The sequence below is a fragment of the Quercus lobata genome, chromosome 10 (genome assembly GCF_001633185.2).
Source record: "Quercus lobata isolate SW786 chromosome 10, ValleyOak3.0 Primary Assembly, whole genome shotgun sequence".
In the NCBI taxonomy this organism is placed as follows: Eukaryota; Viridiplantae; Streptophyta; class Magnoliopsida; order Fagales; family Fagaceae; genus Quercus; species Quercus lobata.
In genome coordinates this window covers 20,465,937-20,485,446 of record NC_044913.1, presented here as the reverse complement: position 1 = coordinate 20,485,446, position 19,510 = coordinate 20,465,937, and the positions used below count along the sequence as shown (strand labels likewise).

Sequence of the window (19,510 nt, the reverse complement as noted above, 5' to 3'; positions counted from 1 at the left end):
ATAGGTCATATAACTCTAGTCACTTTTGCCCACCTACTAATAATGCTAACTCTAGACTCTTTCTAGCCAAATAAGGATCACTACCTGGTGAGATGGTTCTCTTTCTAACTCTCCTCCTTGTAGAGTTGGCCTTAGTAACTTCCACTTATGTGTACCAATGGAGATAGGGTTATTATTTATTACACCATACAATTACCACTTTTATTTGAGATGTAAAACTTAACCAGGCAAAAAAGTAAAATGGTTAAAACGTTTGAAGTTTAAAAATTTAACTCCATTAACTTTTACAACTCACATGGAAGTGATAATTGCACAATCCAAATCCTAGATTTACACCTCCTACTGGGCTTATATGAACAGTTTAATGTAAGCCAATATTTTTCTTTGGTTAAGGTGCACCCCTAAAATTTGGGGTTATTTTGAAAAACAGACCTATTGTTTTAGAATTTTGATTTTGATACTTAAGGTCGATCATATACCACTTTGAGCATTAACTCTTTTGTCCATTTTTTGCTAATGTGTTCGTTAAGTGCCACATCAACTGTAACACATGTTTTATTGGCCCAACCAACTTGTGACATGTGGATTTATCAATTTATGATCATGATGATTGTTATTCACAAAATCTCCAATCCAAATCAAACTATTTTTTTCGGGGTTTTAATATTTTATAGGGAACCAAGTAGGGAGTAATTCACAAAATCCCTAGAAAATTTTGAGAGAAAGTGAGAAATGAGTCCTATCAATCAAAACAAACCTAGAAATCCTCTTAAGAACCAAAAAGAACCCAAAATCCCCAGAGAGAGAGAGAGAGCCTTTCAGGAACCACAATGAACCTAGAAATCCCTAATCAAGTCACACCTTCATACCCTATGGACTAATGGAGTTGCCACCTAAATTAGGTCTAGGAACCATATTGGGCCCTTTGGGCCAATCACTTACACACATGAATCCACGTACTAGATTATGGGTCTAGAGTTTGGGTATGGCTTGAGAATGTGTTAGACACCCAAAACCGCCAAGCTTGTGGGCCGGCCTCTATTATATGTTGTTAGGCAATATTTAATTAAAGAGTTTATTAAAAGAGCCCTAATCCTTAACCTAAACATACATCATGCACTTTAAATAAAAGTAACACATACAACATGTTAAAAACATATCACAATATAAAAGGAAATAAATAAAACACAATCAAACAAAATAAATTAAACATGGCAAGTTGACAATTAAATAAAATACACAAGGAAATAATATCAAAAAGACTAAACATGGCAAAAATACTAAAGCAAACATGGAAAATAAATAAATATAAACATATTAACCTAAACAAAGTCAAACAGAATCAAATAACATGTAAAAAGTTATTAAAATAATAAAAAATAAGATTTTGCCCTAGTCTAGGTTCGGGGTGCGTGCGCATGGCCTTTAGCCCAAATTCAAAAAATTATATTTTTACAAATTTAATCATTCAAAGATATTAAAACGGAAATCAAACAAGCATGTTAGAACCCTAAACACTAAACTAACATAAAGAAAATAAAACAAACATCAATATAAACAAATAAACATGAAACAAAACAAACAATTATACTAAACTAACATTAACTCAATTAACACATGTCAAACTTTACATGGAACTAAAATAATAAAACAAGAACAAATAAAACATATTATAAACAATCTAAAATCAAATTAAAACATATCAAACAGTCATGAACATCAAACAAACAAATATAGTGAATATAAAAACTATGTTAAGAAACACATGTGAATCCTATTAAACAAAGGAAAAGTTCATGGAAAGAACACTCTCCTTGCTTTAGATTATAATTTTAGAGTTTGTTTAACTGACCCCTCAGTGCCTACAACACAAAGATTAGATTGATAGGACAAGAATAATCAAAAGAACACAATAGTTTAGGTAATCACAACTCAAGAACAAACTTTAATTGAAAAAGGTTTTGAGAAATCAATTTTGGAAAATAGTTTCTGCCTTAGAACTAACTAAAGAGAGGTTTTAATTTTGTAAAAAACCATTCTAAGGTGCTGCCCTAGGGTTTTGAAAAGAGAAAAAATGTATTAGAGAAGATGGAGGCCAAAAAATGACTATCTCTAGCTAGGGTTTTGATTGGAGGCATAAGATGAGTATATATAAGTTAAAATTAGGGTTTTCATACTTTTTTAATGATCTTTGGATGTTCTCAAGCGCCCATGGGCCTGCTCACATCAAAGCATTATGTTTTGGGCCCTTAAATGAAGTTTTAAAACCCAAAAAATCGAACTGCCCAATTAGCCCAACTTCAAACAGTCATAACTCACTCAAAATAAGTCCAAATTAGGCACAATTTGTGTTTAAATTGAAGCCCAGGATGTCAACTTTCCAATGAAACAAACCTCACTCAAAATTTCTTTGTTTATCAAAAGTTATGGTCAAAATAGAGAGCAAAAGTTATTTTTCAATATCGATTTCAAAGCAATTTGAACACTTTTGTGTTGTGATTACTTCCAAACTATTGTGAATTCTTTAATTACCCTTGGTTGACATATGTCAAGCTCATCATTAGGGCCAAGGACCAAAATTTATTAACAGGTACAAAATGCGGTGTCTACACACCCAACCAAAAATCACTAATGAAACCCAAAAATCGAAGAACCCAAATCACAAATAATCAAGAGAGCGTGTGTTGAGAGATTGACACTGGAAATATCTGAACCCATTGTCGCTTGCATTTCAAATTTGCTAGTTTAATTGAATCACCCATGCCAAACTAACCCCAATTGGAAGAGGTCGACACTATAGATTGATCCAAACCTAGCATCTATCCATGCCAACACTATTGCTCAAGTTTCAGCCATGGAGGTTGAGCTTAGGGATTGGTGACATTTGGTGGTTGTGGAGGTGCCAATTGACGTTTGGTAACTCATCCACCTCAACTTTGCTTGGCCACCCACAACTTGGCTCACTGCCTCTCCTACAACGTTCTCCACCGCGATCTTAAGATGAGGGCTTGTTAGTTTTGGTAGGTGTTCTTTGCGTCTCATATGGTTCTTTGCTGGGTGTTCTATGTGAGGGATTGTGGGTTTTAGTTGGGTGCCATGTTCTTTGTTGAGTGTTGGCCAGGTGTTATGTTCTTTAACAGATTCATATGTTCTTTGCTAGGTGTTATTTTTGCAAATATTATGTTGATTTGGACACAGACTTAATTTGGGAAAGAACAATAAGAAAGTGTTCATCTTGTTCATCTAATAGATCTACTGATAGTGTTAGATGATGATAGTGTTGACCTGTGTTGGATGATGATAGTGTTAGATCCGTTTTTGTTTGTTTTATTTTTTGTTTTTTAGTGGGTGTACAACAAAAAAATGTGTAAAATTTACACAATTTTTTTCTAAAATTAACCCACACCAATTAATATATAATTATGTAAATTTACAAGTTTGCTTCAGTAACTATGTACAATTTATACTAACACTATTCATTTTGCATCTAGTTTTTTATTATTTCTTTATGTATCCAGAGGATAAAAAAATAGAGTAGACAGTAGTTGTTACGTGTGAAGAAAGAGAAATAATTATAAAAATTAAAAAGAATTTATATTTTAATGAAATATAGTGTAAAATAAATAATCCAATATAGAGTGTTTTAAAAAATATGTAAAATAGAAAAAGTATTAACGTCCACGTCCACACCCACGCCCACACCCACAACCTCTAATACAAGGTAGAGCCAGTATGTGACCGGACGTTTTTACCAATTTGAGGAGGAGCAAAAAAGAAGCATCAGCGCTACCACTGGGGAATGGGGACAATTCCAACCAAGCTCATTGCACAATAATGATTCTTTGCTTTCTAACGCTTAACTTAACCCATGCCCACTTTCATTAGCCATACTGCCATAGCATAATAATAATAATTAAAAATTAAAAACTCATAATGCTTCGTGTCTCCTCTTGCCTAATTCCCAGTGTCATCATTGGAGAGTTGATCAATCATTTGTCTGCATAACGTCATCCAGTAGGTGGTGCCTGCAATTATTAGACCATAGCCTTGAGTTTGCTACAGATTTTCCTTATAACATAACAGATATACGACATACTGTACAACTCCACAAGCTGGAGGTGAGAAAAGAAGTCTCTTCCTGCCTCTAAAATGTGTTAACCTGTTTAAGCACAAATTTATATATTGATGGTTTTTATAACGTGATTAAGCATACCTTTTTTTTTTCTTTTTTTTTTTTTTGTTATAACGTGATTAAGCATATCTACCACTACCACTACCAGTCCATTATTATTGTATTAGGATTAACCTATAGTGCACATAAAATAAACCAAATTGAATTATATACTCCTGAGTTGAGCTAGGATTAGCCTAGTTTTATACAGTAAGTGTACTAGTAAAAGATGTAACCACAAAGGCTTCACCTTGATGTATGCTTCTATAAACTTACACATGATATCCATGCATTTCTTTCACTTTCAGTCATTAATTACTCTTTGCCTCCTTTACTTTTCTTCTTCTAATTTTTTCATATACTTGAACGGAATATTAAAAATATATCTCACACAGTATTTAACATGATAAATCTGTCTTGCATATAAAGGCATGATATCTTCATATTGAGCTCTGAATATATATATATAGTTATAGTTATATTTTTGGTGACCATAGACTTTTAAGAAAATAGTACCTGAACGGCATTCTCCTGACGCTCTTTGAGTAAACAATTTTCAAGATATCTCACTCTGTCATTTCTCTACAAATGAAGGAGCGAAACACCATATGAATAAGGGGATAAAAAACAAGAAGAAATTAAGTGTTTGCTGTTTTCACAAATTAAAAGTTAAGATTAATTGTGTTATTAGTACTGTACCATGTTATATAAGGACTGGATATACTCTTGAAACCCTGCAACTATGCGACAACTTTGCTGGTATTTCTCCCAAATGTCCTATACATCATAATCCAATTAGATTTTTCCAACATGCGAAAAAATATTGATTTCATCAAAGATATACTTACCTCTATATTCGGTGGTAGAGGACGTCCTTGAGCCAAAAGTATCTGATCCACTCCAAGCGCATTTAGCAGATGAACTTTCTTAGTCGTAATGATGATTTTACTTCCCACTCCAAACCAATTGCGACTTCCAATTAGTGCATACAATTGTTCCAAATCATCCACATCATCAAGAACAATTAAAACCCGCTTAAAGCATAATTTTTCTTTAATTATATCCATTCCTCTGGTACAATTTGCTATTGCTATATCTCTTTCTGATAGAATATCAGACAGGAGTTTTTCTTGTAGGTAAACTAGACCATTGGGCTGCTTTGAATTTTGTGCAACATCGCTGAGGAAGCTGCTACCTTCGAAAGTATAAAAAATCTGATTATAAATAGCTTTTGCAATGGCTGTCTTTCCCATTCTTCTTGGCCCACATATTCCTACAATGATGACATCTTTCGACCCAACTTGCAAGAAGAGTTTTAGGTACTCATGGCATATATCATATCTAAGAGGATAGATGGAAATAATCAGATTTGTCGGAATTCGTTTGTTTATGATGTCTTCAACAACTCTACCAACTAGCATAGACTCAATCCTGGATGATATTGTCAATTTGTCATCAACATGAAAATTATAAGCACAAGAAGCATCCATGAGTACCAAATAAGACTTGACAAAGTAAGTGGCAATGAAACTGATTCCACGCTTCTAGCTACTATGAATTAACATAAAGTCTAATGGGCAATGGCACAACAAATTTGACAATTGTAAAGTCATATAAAAAAAGATGTTACTCTGATCATAGTTTGCTACCTTAACAAATTGTGGGAGAAGTCGTAAAATTCTTATGTGACATTGCATTGCTGATAAATTAAGAGTGAAGAAAGATAATTGAGCAACAAAAAAGATTATAAAAAATAAAAATAAAAAAATAAAAAATAAAAACAGTGAAGAAAGGAAAGCTATCAAATTCTTGAAAAAGTTTGTTTCTGCAAAAAGAATAAATTACAAAATGCATTAGCATCTTCTTCTTCCCCAATTGAAATTGAATTATTTCACTGTTCAAATCAAATATTAAAAAAAAAATCTAAAGATGTCGAAAGTCATGTTATTTAAAATTTTAAACAAACATATATAGCATTTTCTATACAGCTAGATTATAAGATCAATCTAACTAGAGGAAAAAAGAAAAGAATACCCATTGGAAGCTCGATGATCCCAGCCGCACAAGTTTGCTGCTTCTGTAAGAGCAGCTGTCCACCTTCTTCGCCAAAAGCTTCCAAGCCTTTGTATGCCTACTACCTTAGCAGCAGAGCCTCTTTGTTTTCTAATATCAGAGGGATCCACATCAAAGAAGATGGGCAACACAATTAGCCCCCACTTCTTCCTGCACCCTAAGATCAGCACAAGCTCTTCAAGGCACCAACTTGATGAAACGTACTCTTTAGAGAACAAAACTATGGAAATTCTTGACATCCCAATAGCGTCTTGCAACTCTTTCCCAACTTCTGTTCCCTTTTGCCTTCTTCGAAGTTGCTTGTTGTCTTTGAAAGTGGGGACTCCACGCGTGATCAGAGACTTATCTATCATGTCTGTGATGTACTTTCGGGGATCTTCATGTTGAACACTAATATACACATCATGTAGCCGCCCAGAGGTTGAAGATGACGACGATGAGGAAACGGCCATGGAAAGTGACCAAGAGAGCTAAGAATGCTGAGCTTGCTACTGCTAGCAAAGTCAATAATGGAGACATGGAAATACTTGATGTTAATTGGAGTAGTTTAGTTAAGTTAATTATTCATTATCTTAGCAAAAGGAAAAAGGCCATCCGCTTTTCGTGTTAAACTTTTGTCATCGTCCTCCTTTTTTTTTAATTCACTGTTTCAGTATTTTGTCGGTGTGCAACAATATTTTATTTTACTACTATTAATTTTTGTGAGATATTACAGATTTTAAAACATTTGACATCCCCCTAATGAAATTACGTAATAAGCGCTAGCAGTGATGGAAGTAAAATTTTTAATTTTTAACATTCAAAAATTTACTTTACCTATTTTAACATACCATTTTATAACACACTCAACATCTATAGTTCTATTTTTTTAGCAATTTGTTTAAATATTCTTTCTTTATTATTATTTTTAATTTTACTTTATACTTTGTTTCTTTGTCTCTTCCTTCCTGTCTCTCTCTGTTCTATTAGGTAAGAACAACCACCCACAACCACCATGCACAACCAGCCACCACAAACACCCATAGCCTACTGCAAATTTGATTTTTTTTTTTTTTTTTTAAACCATCACAATCTGCCACAACAGATCAATCCCTCCGCCATCCCAATAAAACCCAACCCCAAAGAAAACAATGGATCTTTGGTGTTTTGGGTTTGGTGGTTTCACCATCTCCACTACCAACTCCACCACAAATCTAATTCAAACTTTGAATTTAGTGGATTCGTCGATTCAGTAAAGAGGGAGGGAGAAGAGGGCTGGGCAAGAGAAAAAAGAGAGAGAGAGAATGAGAGAGGGTAGAAATGGAGAAGACTGAAGAGAGGAAAAAAAAAAAAGAGAGAGAAAACAATTTTTTAATGAGAAAATTGAATAAAAAATAGTCTTTGGAGCTACAATATTCTCTTAAAGATAGGAGTTTATTGTTCGCATGTTGCAAAAAATTTTAGATATAGCATCATCATTGCATAATGCTTTTTAGTATTTGAGATGTTAAAATAGCAATTTGGTTTTTTAGCACCATAAATGCTAAAGAGCAGGTAGGTAAGACCCCAAATAAGTTATTTTACCCCTCAATTACCAAATTGAAGCAACAAATGGGTTGCTATTGTTAAATTCTTTTTAAAAAAATTGCTATAGTAGGCTGCTATGTTTAGAGCACTCGCATTCGGGTTCCTAAAAAAAATACCTATTTTAACTCTAAAAAGTTATTTTTATATATTTACCAAATCATTTAACAATACACCTAACATCTCATTTCTTATTTTTACATACAACTCAATAAAATAATATAAACTATGCAATAAAATAAATATAAAACTATCTGATCTCTCTCTCCTTTCTCTTCCTCTTTGATTCAAACTTTTTTCCTCTATCTCTCTCTATTTCAACCATACGTCAGCCAAAACCAAACCCCGAACAACCCATCTACCGCCCAACACCCAAACCCAGATCAACCCTATCCCTGAAACTCAGCCACCAACACAACGGAAACTGAAACCACCAGCACCACCAACCAAAACCAAAGCAACCACCACAATTAGTCATACTGCCAACCATAACAACCACAATTGCCACCACCACACCAAAAACAACAACCACCACCAAAACCACAAACCCACCAAAATTCGACACAAACCCAAAACAACAAACCCATTTACCACCTACCATAAACCCATCAACCCAAAAAAAAAAAAATCACATATGAAAATTGAAACAACCACATACCCAAAATGAAGCTGAGCAAAACAATGAACAACCACTACAACAACCATCAATCTACACCTTGGAGGAAGTGGTGGCAAGGTCTAAAGAAAGGGCTGGAGAGAGAGAGACAAGACAGAGAGGGAGGAGAGAAAGCAAGAGACAAAGGAGACACAGAGAAAGGGGAGACAGTGAATGAGAAAAGAAGATAGAGGAGAGAGAGAATTCTTGAGGAAAGGAAGAGGAGAGAGAAAATATTTGACAATAAAGAATTTATAACAACTTGCTACAATAATTCTTACAAGTAAGAACTCATTGTAGCATGGTTGTAAAACAATTTGGGTTTACACTCTTAGATAAAGATGGATTTTGACATTTTGGGATTGTAAAATAGTAATCTGAGGGATTTATAACCCCTAATGCTAATGCTAATGCTCTTATAAATTATTGTAGGAGTGTGGCTAAAAATAAAATATATTATTTTATTATGTCTCTCTATTTCTTTTAACCAAAATAATTAATCTCTTCCTGGTCTCTCATATCTCATCTCTCTCTCTATCTCTCTCCCCTCTAATGCTTTCTCTCTTTACCCATTGCTATCTCTTTCTCTCCCATGCAGCTACCACTATTGTTGCCGTTGTCACTATAGTAGCTACTGTTGTTATCGTTGCCGTTGCCACTCAACCTAATCCTCTAATCCCTTTACCCATTTTTCCCTTCACTCTATTGCTTTCTTTCTCTCTCAAACAAAACCAAATTCGCTCTCTATCTGTCGACTAAACCTAGCCAAGCTCACTACCCATTTCCCTCCTCTCTGTTCACATCTCAGAACCAAAGGGTATGTTGGTTTGAAATATGTAATTCCGCTAACAATGATAAGAATGTTGTTTATAATGATCAACCGTACTTTGAGGAACCCATCAAAGAAAACCAAAATTTTGGTTTTGATGATTGGTGTTTGTGGTGTTGTTTGAAACAGTGTTATTAGTTTTATGTTGTTTATGTGAGTCATTAGGTACTTATATCGTTATTTGCTTTGAGTTATTTATGTGAGACATTATGTATGCTTTGAGTTGTTTAACTTAGAACTTGGTATTTGTGAGTTGTAACTTTTGAACTTTGTTTATGCATTTATAATTTGGCACTTTGCCTATTATTAGTAATTTAACTAATTTGTGTCAAAATTTACCCTTTTTTTCAATGTTTCTTTAATATATATTATGAAGAATCATAATTGTGGGGGAGTGGACCTAAATCTACCCCAAAGACCTTAGCCCAAAAAGGAGTCCCGAGAAACCCCATCTATAGAATGGGCATGGCCCAAGGGCCAACGAGGGATGAAGGGGCCTCCCATTGAGAAAAGATCATTTGGGCCCATTACTAAGGTAATTCATGAAACCCATCTTCCTGTGGAAACATGGCCCAACCAAGAAGTGGTCATCCTCTTAGCTGATGACACCCTTTTTTCACCTACTTTCCCAAGGAATACGTCGAAGATAACATAGAGCCCAATGTAACAGTCACCTTTGCATTTAAGATTTTTCTCACCTAATGTCAGCCACATTGAATACTGAATGATTGGCCTAAATAGTGTAAACATTCCTAAAAGTCTATCTTTATAATCAAGAAATGGCAGGAGAAAATGCTAATGGGTTAAGTATCCCCCTAAATTCAACTAAGAGCAGGATAGCTAGAAGAGGAGGGGGATTGTTATAAAAGAAAGAGGAGAGCAACAGGAAGGGAGATCTAGAAAAAACCAAAGGAAGAACAAGAGGGAGAAAGCAAGTAGAGTCTTCACTTATATTCATCCTTTAGAACTCTTATTTGTACCTCAAGAATATTATTTATATGCATAAAAAGCCTTGATTCAACTACATTTGTCTCCTATCATCTTTTTTATCTTCCCATTGTGGATTTCTGTCTCCCATACATTAAAAAATAGTTGTGCTGGTCCTGAATACTAGACCAACTCTTTGGTTAAAGTGTTTTTGCCCCCCACAATTATTATAGGTATTTTTTAATATATTTTTTAAATCAGAAAGTAGGATCTTATGATCCTTATGCTGATCATACAATCCAATCCCCGAACCCTCTCATCAATCCCGTGTAGGATCTCAATCCTGATAACTTTGGTTGTATGGAAATATAGAAAATGGGATGTATAGTGTATTGTTAAATGAGTAGGTAAAATAGATAAAGTAGCTTTTAGGATTATAAAATAAATAATTTAAAAAAAAATAAAAAAACCCAAACATGAATTCTATAATAAAATCAACATTTCTTTGAATACGCATAAATTATAGACTTGTTAAATAGTTTCGATAAATCATACCTCACTTTAATTTGATCACATGCAATTTAAAATTGGTTTTTTTAAAAATGGGTGTGATTATGCATTGAATTCTAATAATTATTATTTTTAGCTTTTAGCACTTCAAAAAACTTCTTTATATATTTTAACAACCCACTTATCAATACCCCCTACATCTCAACTCTTACTTTTTCACATTACTCATTAAAATAATATAAATACTCATTAAAATAATATAAATACCCATTAAAATAACTAAACACACACCCATAAAAATCCATAACAACTACTAATTGCCCAACTGACCACCATAACAATAGCCACAACAACCACCACAACCCAACCCAACCAACATCAGGCACAACCATCACCACAACCCAACCAAGCAACAATTGCCATTGCCAGCAACCACCAAACCCACAACCTCATCACCACCACTAGCCGAAAAAATAAAATAAAATAAAATCATGACCTTACAACCCAATGATCCAAATCGGACCCACAAATCACCACCACCGTGACCTACAAATTGCATTTGAACCACCACCATCGAAATCTAGAGAGCGAGAGTGATAGAGAGATAGGGGCAAGCAAGTTCGAGTCAGAGAAAGGAGAGAGACGAACAAGAGAATGAGAGTTAGAGTGAGGAGAGAGATAACAAAAACCATTAAAATACAAAATAAAAGTTGCTACTGTAGTTAAATGCTAAATTTTTTTAGATATAACAATTCAGATGTTGGATGATTTTTATGGTTTGAAGTACAAAAATAGTTTAATGCTTTATACTCTTTGTTGCACACCCTTACACACATTATGTGGCATTGTGTCTATGCACATAGTGTGTAACTATTATCACTCTTAAAAGAGAAGGAAAAAAAAATAACTATAAAGACTAAAAAAATTAAAAATAAGTCTAATCTATATTTGCTTTTGTTTACTGTTTTCCTTAATATGCATGCAGGTAGGATGATAAATTTGTGCAATACTGCTAGGCAAGAAGCAAAGACAACCATGAAATTTCAAAGGATGATTGGAGATGATAATTTAAATTTAAGTGTTAGTTGGATGACTTGGCTTAACAATTCCTATTGAGTAAAGTATTTAGTTATGTCATTGGTTTTGATTCTCAAAAAATGTCATTGGTTTTATTATAGTCACTTTTTTTTTCTTCTGAATTATGCCACAAGTCAACTATATATCAATAACACTCCATGACTAAGTTTTTAATTATATGTATAGCTTTTCAATTAGGTCGTGCATCGCATGGATTAGCGACTAGTAGTAATAATACATAAAGTTTTTATGATTTTTATGTAAATAACAAGGAAGTGCAATTGGTAACATGGTTTTAAAAACTAGTACGATCAAAGAACCGAAAAAGTGACTACTTACCAGTTTTTTGGTCTGACCAAGTTCAAACCAGTGGTCGAACTAATGATATCATAAATAATTTAATTAATAATTTTTAAATTATAAAAACATAAAGTGATGGATATATTTAATTTTAATAATGTTAATCATTTTTCACACAACTTATATAATAAATATAATTTAAATATTAAATGTAATTTACTATATATGTTAACAAATATTGTTAAAACCGTAAAAGAGGCACACATAGAGGACTTTCTAAGCTCCACCAAAGAAAAAAAGGAAAACAAATAAAGAATTTAAATTTTAAAAATTAAAAAATAAAACCCACCCACTTCTGTTACTTCTCCCAGCCATTACTAACATTTAACACCCACTCTCTTCTTGACTTTTATGACATGTTATTTACTTCTCCCAGCCTTTCCACTTTCCTAATACAAATTCATCATAATCCAATGTAGCAATTCCCATAATCTCTTGTTATGTAAAAATAAAAATAAAAGATAAATTATAAATTCATTTGACATATTTTTTTTCTAATACAATAACATATTAATTAGGAGTTAAGTGAACTTTAATTATTATTGTTAGGACACAATTTGGTTCCTAAACCCAAAAGGTAAAAGGATCTAGGCTCAAAGAGCCCAATACAATGAATTTGTAAAGAATGGGTTCAAAAATTAGGCTCTAATAAGTTGGGCAATAATTATAATGGATCCAGATGACAATAACGTAAAGATGGTATGATTTTATCTAAAGAAAATCGTCATTGGCACAATCCGGGAGATTAGTTCTCGTATATATCTCTTGAATTTGGTTACAAGCACAGTTCTTGTTGCTATAGTATTTTTTTTCTTAATTCTTCGATCCCTATTCTCAGTGCATTCTTTCTCTTTTATACTGCCTCACTTCTTTCATCTTCACCTTCTACGTGTAAATCAGATCGCTGGTGTTGATTTTTGTCCCATTAGCACCTTCCTGAAGTTTTTCAAAGTAGCTGTAAAGCTGAAAATTGCTAGATATCACTTATTCATTAATGTATCTAGAGAGTTAGCTACATAGTATTCAATGCAATAGTAGCAACTTTCTCTTAAATATATAAGTTTCTATCCTAATGATTAAGGGTTCGTTTGGATACAATTTATTTTTGCTGAAACTGAAAATACTGTAGCAAAATAATTTTTAAATGTGTAAATAGTGTTGTGAGACCCGTGAACAGTACATTTTGTCTCCTGTACAATGAATCTATGTGATGTTACTATTTATACGCGCTAGGGAAAAAAAAAAAACTAAAAATGTGAACATGAATCCAAACACTCACCAGGTGTTTATAATTATTTAATTGTTCATTAGTTTGCGATTCTTTAATATATAAGTTTAAAATTCTTAAAATAAATGATTTATATTTTTATTGTCTTTTAGTTTTAAGGTACTGATCTACCCACGTAGCAACAACCACTCTCACTCACTTCAATCAAAGACTCAAAAGTGCAAAAGACAAAACTCATAATTATGTCAATCACTACAAACAATTAAATGTATAGACAAATAGAATGAGACAGTCAACTAGTCAAAGACTCAAAAATAAAAATGTAAAATATTATTTTTATCCTTAAACTCTATCAAAAGTTTATTTTTCTCTTAACTTTAAAAAATTCTTTTTCATCTATAAATATTGTAATGAGTTTTTTCAAGATAAAAAAGAACCTTTTTTCAATGGTTTAGATATGAAAAACAAACTTTTAGTAAAATTTAAGGATATAAAAAAAATTAATAAAAAAAACATTTTCAATAGTTTAGGAATGAAAGATGAACTTTTCAATAATTTAGAAGCAATAGATGAACTTCTTAAAGTTTAAAAATAAAAAACAAATTTTTGATAAAGTTTAGAGGGCAAAATAGTATTTTACTCAAAATAAAATATCAAAACGCTATTAAACCCCCCCCCCACGCACACACATGCACGCACACACGCACAAACATAGAGGGACTCGGTGAATTAAGTCTATCAAAATACTATAAACACACAAAGAAGTCTATCAAAACACTATAAACACACACTCTCATAGTGAAAGAAAGAGAGATGAAAATATTAGATCAAGCAACAGCAAATTTGGGTTAGATGGTGGCAAATTGTTTATGGGTGAAGTGGCTACCTTTTTCGTTTGGGTTTAGAGAGTGAAGAGGGATTGTTTATTGGTTTGGCTCTTTTTTTTTTTTACTTATGATTTTTTAAAATTTGATTTATGGACTTTTTTTTTTTTTTTGGAGATTAAAGACCAAAAATTTTCTGCTGGACTTTTTTTTTTTCTTGGAGTTTAAAGCTGAATTCAAAAACAAATTTATGGCTTTTTTTTTTTTTTTTTTTTTTTTGGAGTTCAAAACATTTTTTTTTTTAATATATATAAGATAGAAAATCTACTCTAATCTAATTTAAGTATATGTGTGAAATTTCCTCCTAGAAACTTGAATCTCAGCCTTTACCCTCACATTCTACAAGTACTCATACTTGTGAAATGACCATTACACTAAAGATGTGTGATGATAAATATTATATATATATATATATATAATTTTTAAACCCCTGACTACAACGTAGAGTTATTATAGTCTAATCTAATTATATATGTATATAAAATTTTCTCATAAAAACTTAAATTTCGGCCTTTGCCCTCGCACTCTATAAACACTCATAATTGTTGAGTGACCATTACACTAAGAGTGTGTGATAATAAATATATATATATATATATATATAATTTTTAAACCCCTGACACGTAGCACCGCCCCGGGGTCCATCTCTCTGCATCTGCAACATATCAATAGTTCAACTTCATAGTTCAAACCAAAATGATCTAAATATTTCCGTGTCCTTAACAGCAAAATCTCCAATCAAATTCCATGGAGTTTACAAGGGTATACACATCGTCCTTCTCCTTCTTATCCACTGTAACAAGGTGCAGGCACGACGTGTTCTTGAGTTTCAGAGGCGAAGACACCCGTCACAACATCACCCAGCAACTATACAGGGCATTAGTGGAGGCAAACATTCCCACCTTCAAAGACGACATCAATCTCCAGAAAGGTGGAGAGATCGCTTCTGAGCTTCTAAAAGCAATCCAAATGTCCAGAATTGCCATCATAGTCTTCTCTAAAAACTATGCCACTTCTGGGTGGTGTTTGGATGAGCTGGTGCAGATCCTAGAATGTAAGAATCAAGCTGGCATGTTGGTTCTTCCTATATTTTATGATGTTGATCCTCTCCATGTTGAGCACCAGACTGGGACTTTTGGTGAAGCGTTTACAGCACAAGAAGAGCGTTTCAGGAATGGGAACTTGACAGAAAACAAGTTGGAAAAGTGGAGGGCAGCGTTGACTGAGGCAGCTAGTTTATCTAGAGGGTGGGATTTGCAGAATGTTGCTAGTTGGTAATTCACTCATTCTTTATCCATTTTTTCTGTGGCTAGATCTAGCTTTGGGAATTAACCAGATTAAATTCACCATTTCTTAACAATTTAAGTTTATGGGACAATCAGTTCTTTAAAAAACTAGATAAAAATAAAATTAATCTATTCTTGCTGGGAAACTTACCCAAGATTTGGGGATTAAAAAAAAAAGAGTTGTACTCTAGCATCAAAGAATAAATCAGCAGCTTAATTTTGTTTTTGTAATGTTAATTATTTTTGCATATAAGATACTATTATGTGAGCAGTTAATCAAACGTTTCACATGCTTTAAATGGTATATAGAATAAATTCCCATTGTTTGATCTTTTTGTGATAGTATAAAGTGTTTTAATCTGATTTCTTTCTTGACTAGTTATTAGAGAAACAAGGCATTAGCAAAAAACTCAACCATCCTTGTTGATTGACGGCTCTGTTGAGCAGGGTAAATGAAAGCTTGTAAAAATTATTGCACTTCAAATGGAGAGAGTCAATTTCATAGCCAATGGCTCTAAATGTGGTATAAAATTTGGAGACACGATGAGAAGATCACAGCCAAGATCTCTCTGTTTTACTTTAGATGGAGAGTCTGTTTCACAGTTAAAATTTTATTTTTTGGATCTAAAAATGTATAAAGCAACATGTCATTTAATTAAATGACTTCATATTAGATGCACCTTTACATTTGTAATATTTAATTTGAATCATAAAATCGATCCATTTCAACTAAAGAGCATCCAAATACTACCCTCCTCAATGCTTGGTTACATATCCAAATCCAAATCCAAACTACAAATCAAATCTTCAATTTCATTTGGTTTTACAGATAAATAAACCATTAATAGTTGGATCTTATATAGCTTACATGTGGTTTTTCTTTATGGTGGCTGAAGCTTTCATCAATTTTCTTGAGTGGTCGTGATTAATTATTATTATTATTATTATTTTGACTCATTGTAGCTCAATAATGTTTGCAATATTTTCATTTTGGTCGTTTCTGGCAGGCATCAATCAAAGTTTATAAAGGAAATTGTGAAACATATTATGGATAGACATCAAGATGCACACATGAATGTTTCCATCTTCCCACCTGGAATGGATTCTGGTAAAGAGTATCTGAATCTCTTACTAAGTGTGATATCAGATGATGTTCTCATAATAGGCATCTGTGGAATGGGCAAAACAACAATTGCCAAAGCCGTGTATGATCAAAATTTCCAAAGATTTGAGGGCAGTAGTTTCCTTTCCGATGTAAGCAGAATCGCAGAAACACCAGATGGACTACTTGCTTTACAGAAACAGTTGCTTTCTGATATCCTAATAAAAGATAGTTTAAACATAGACAATGTTGAAAGAGGAATTGAAGTAATAAAAAATGAACTTTGCTGCAAGAGAATTTTTGTAGTTCTTGATAATGTGAATAGCTTGGACCAATTAAATGCACTCGCTAGAAAGCGTGATTGGTATGGTTCAGGAAGTAGAATCATCATAACAACAGAAGATGCACAATTGCTCAATGTACTTGAAGTTGATGATGTTTATGGAGCTCAGGGCATACAGGTTAGGGGTTCTTTATGTTATATAGTCAGAAACAGCTTGTGTCTTACTCCAATAGATTCATCATATGCAGGTCATAAAGGATAAGTATAGGCAGAACCTTCAAATGATTGAAGATTACAAAGATTTTATCTTGAAGTCCCACGCTCAGGTATAGCAAGCTTTCTTTCTCAAGGCTGTTCCACGAATCAATCACCTCATTTTATTGCTTTGTAATGTAGGCTCATGAAAAGGAAAGGCTGCTCATTGCCGAAATAAAAAGTGAGCGAATGAAGAGGACCTCTGAGGTATAGTTCTCATTTTCAAAGTCAGAAAGCTTAGCGAGGTATAGACTGGCAAAACATTTGACTTGACTTTGCACTTGATAGGCACAAAATATCGATGACATAGAAGAAAGTCTGGATCAAATGTTCCCTTTAAGTACACTCACCTCCACAATGAATGCCATAATGATAGGAATGGGAAACCAGAGTTGTGGACTTGGTGCTTTTCAAGGGAATATGCTCGATTTTGAGCTGGAAGAGGAGATTATAAGTAGGAACGCTTTGGTTGGTAATGGAGGGGAAACGAGAATGCCTCTCTGTTATGCACATGGGGGATTTGGTGAGAGAATTAATAGAGATGATACAGCAGAAAAGGACTCAGTTCAGGGAACAATGCATTTGAGTATCCTGGGAATGTCAGAGTATGGAGATAAACAAGAAGAAGAACTTTTAGACTAGTCTGTGTGTGTATATATATAGAATAATTCTAGTGACATACCTAATCTCACACTAAATTTCACAACATACTAATATGTGCGATTGTGATTGATGGATATTTTTTGGTAACTCCAGTTTACATGGACCAATAATTTTTTATCAATTACTCATAGTTGCACAAGTCAAAAACCAGATGCGAAAATGGATATGTTTGTAGTATTGTGGATATTATATATATAGACACACATCTTTGGTGTATATAGTTTCACGTGTTTTAAAAAATTATTGTTTATTTGTGTTTTTATTTATTTCTAGTGTGGAAAGAATTGTTTGCTTTATCAACCAGTTAATCAATAGATTCAATACTGAATAGGTGGGTGATGTGACACAACACATTATATGCTAGGTCCATCTATCACAAAAACCCCCATTTAATCATAATAGCCTTCAAGAAGTTCCATTCAACTCGTTCATAAGTTTTACCGATGTCTAGTTTTAAGACCATTTAACCTCTCTCTCTCTCTCTCTCTCTCTCTCTCTCATTATGAATGGTATGTAAGGTTTCATATGCAACAGTGACATTATCCAATTTATCAAAAAAACAATGACATTATCTATAATTAGCTTGCCTTAGACAATGGCACTTTCATAAGATTAGATGATATGGGGAAGGATGCATTTTAGTCTGTTGGCAAGGACTTTAGTAATGATTTTATAAACTACGTGTTGAGTTATACGTGTGAGTGAAGTACCATATTGAATAAAGATGAGAACAATAAGTAGTTAATATAACATAATTGAGCACATACTCATAGGGTTTAGGCATTTTGGGTTAAAGTGTGTCTTTATATGTTATATTAATTATTCAAAGAAGCTCTCTAAGGTGTTTATCACCCCAACAAGTAATATCAGAGCCTATGATGGTGTGCGGTGAAGGTGGTGAAGTGTTCATGGTCCCTACCCAACGGGGATAGAGAAAGCCTAAATGGCCCACACACAAAAATCCTGAAGAAAAAAAAAATAAAAAAAAAATAAAAAAGGAATATTGCTAATGGTGCTAGATAATGGAGTGGTGCGAGTTTCCCATGGACATGGATGTGTAGGGTTCCCATGGATGTGCGTGCAGGGTTGACATGTGGTTCCCATGAATGACATACGAGAGACCCATGGATGATGTGTTGATGAAGTGAAAAGCCCATTAGGCAAAAGGAAGTGAGTAGGACTTGTTCATGACCCATAAAGAAGTCTTGAAGCCCACAAAGAGGCAGAGACTCACACGTGAGGGGGAGATTATTGGGTTACACGTGTGAATAAAGTCCCATATTGAATAAAGATAAGAAGAATGAGTGGTTAATATAACATAATTGAGCACATACTCATAGGGCTTTAAACCTTTTGGATTAAAGTGTGTTGCTATATGCTATATTAATTACTCAAAGAAGCTCCCCAAGGTATTTATCTCCCCAACACTATGTCGCACAAGTTAATGGGCCTATACTTTGTGATTTTCTTAAGAGACTTCACTTTGGGTACTAAAACAACGTGAATGAAATTTATGTCATGGTGCATGTCGCCAGTGTAAAAATTATCTATAATAGCCTTGGTGAAATTATTTCCTACAACATTAAAATATTTTGGTAGATCTCTTAATTACTTAAAATTACATTTAACCCCTCCATGAGATTT

General features: G+C 33.4%; 2 protein-coding genes across 2 annotated transcripts; one reads left to right on the top strand and one right to left on the bottom strand.

Annotated features, from left to right (window-relative positions):
• Window positions 1-3,754: 3,754 nt before the first annotated feature.
• On the bottom strand, window positions 3,755-6,802 carry LOC115962698 (disease resistance protein RLM3-like). Its single transcript, XM_031081583.1, has 5 exons — window positions 6,206-6,802; window positions 5,020-5,602; window positions 4,871-4,948; window positions 4,688-4,753; window positions 3,755-4,025 (listed from the first exon to the last, which is right to left on the bottom strand). The coding sequence occupies exons 1-5, from the start codon at window positions 6,694-6,696 to the stop codon at window positions 4,008-4,010; spliced, it is 1,236 nt and encodes a 411-aa protein (XP_030937443.1). The 5' UTR covers window positions 6,697-6,802; the 3' UTR covers window positions 3,755-4,007.
• An 8,096-nt stretch (window positions 6,803-14,898) lies between these two features.
• On the top strand, window positions 14,899-18,082 carry LOC115965748 (TMV resistance protein N-like). Its single transcript, XM_031085042.1, has 5 exons — window positions 14,899-15,551; window positions 16,571-17,126; window positions 17,197-17,274; window positions 17,345-17,410; window positions 17,492-18,082. The coding sequence occupies exons 1-5, from the start codon at window positions 15,025-15,027 to the stop codon at window positions 17,843-17,845; spliced, it is 1,581 nt and encodes a 526-aa protein (XP_030940902.1). The 5' UTR covers window positions 14,899-15,024; the 3' UTR covers window positions 17,846-18,082.
• Window positions 18,083-19,510: the final 1,428 nt, after the last annotated feature.

Excerpts from the sequence above, each read along its gene's own strand:
- LOC115965748 (XM_031085042.1), top strand. The coding sequence starts at position 15,025 with ATGGAGTTTACAAGGGTATACACATCGTCCTTCTCCTTCTTATCCACT. Across the intron at positions 17,275-17,344 it reads TCTTGAAGTCCCACGCTCAG|GCTCATGAAAAGGAAAGGCT; the intron begins GTATAGCAAGCT and ends TTTGTAATGTAG. Across the intron at positions 17,411-17,491 it reads GAATGAAGAGGACCTCTGAG|GCACAAAATATCGATGACAT; the intron begins GTATAGTTCTCA and ends TGCACTTGATAG.
- LOC115962698 (XM_031081583.1), bottom strand. The coding sequence starts at position 6,696 with ATGGCCGTTTCCTCATCGTCGTCATCTTCAACCTCTGGGCGGCTACAT. Across the intron at positions 4,949-5,019 it reads CTCTACCACCGAATATAGAG|GACATTTGGGAGAAATACCA; the intron begins GTAAGTATATCT and ends TATGATGTATAG. Across the intron at positions 4,754-4,870 it reads TCCAGTCCTTATATAACATG|AGAAATGACAGAGTGAGATA; the intron begins GTACAGTACTAA and ends CTTCATTTGTAG.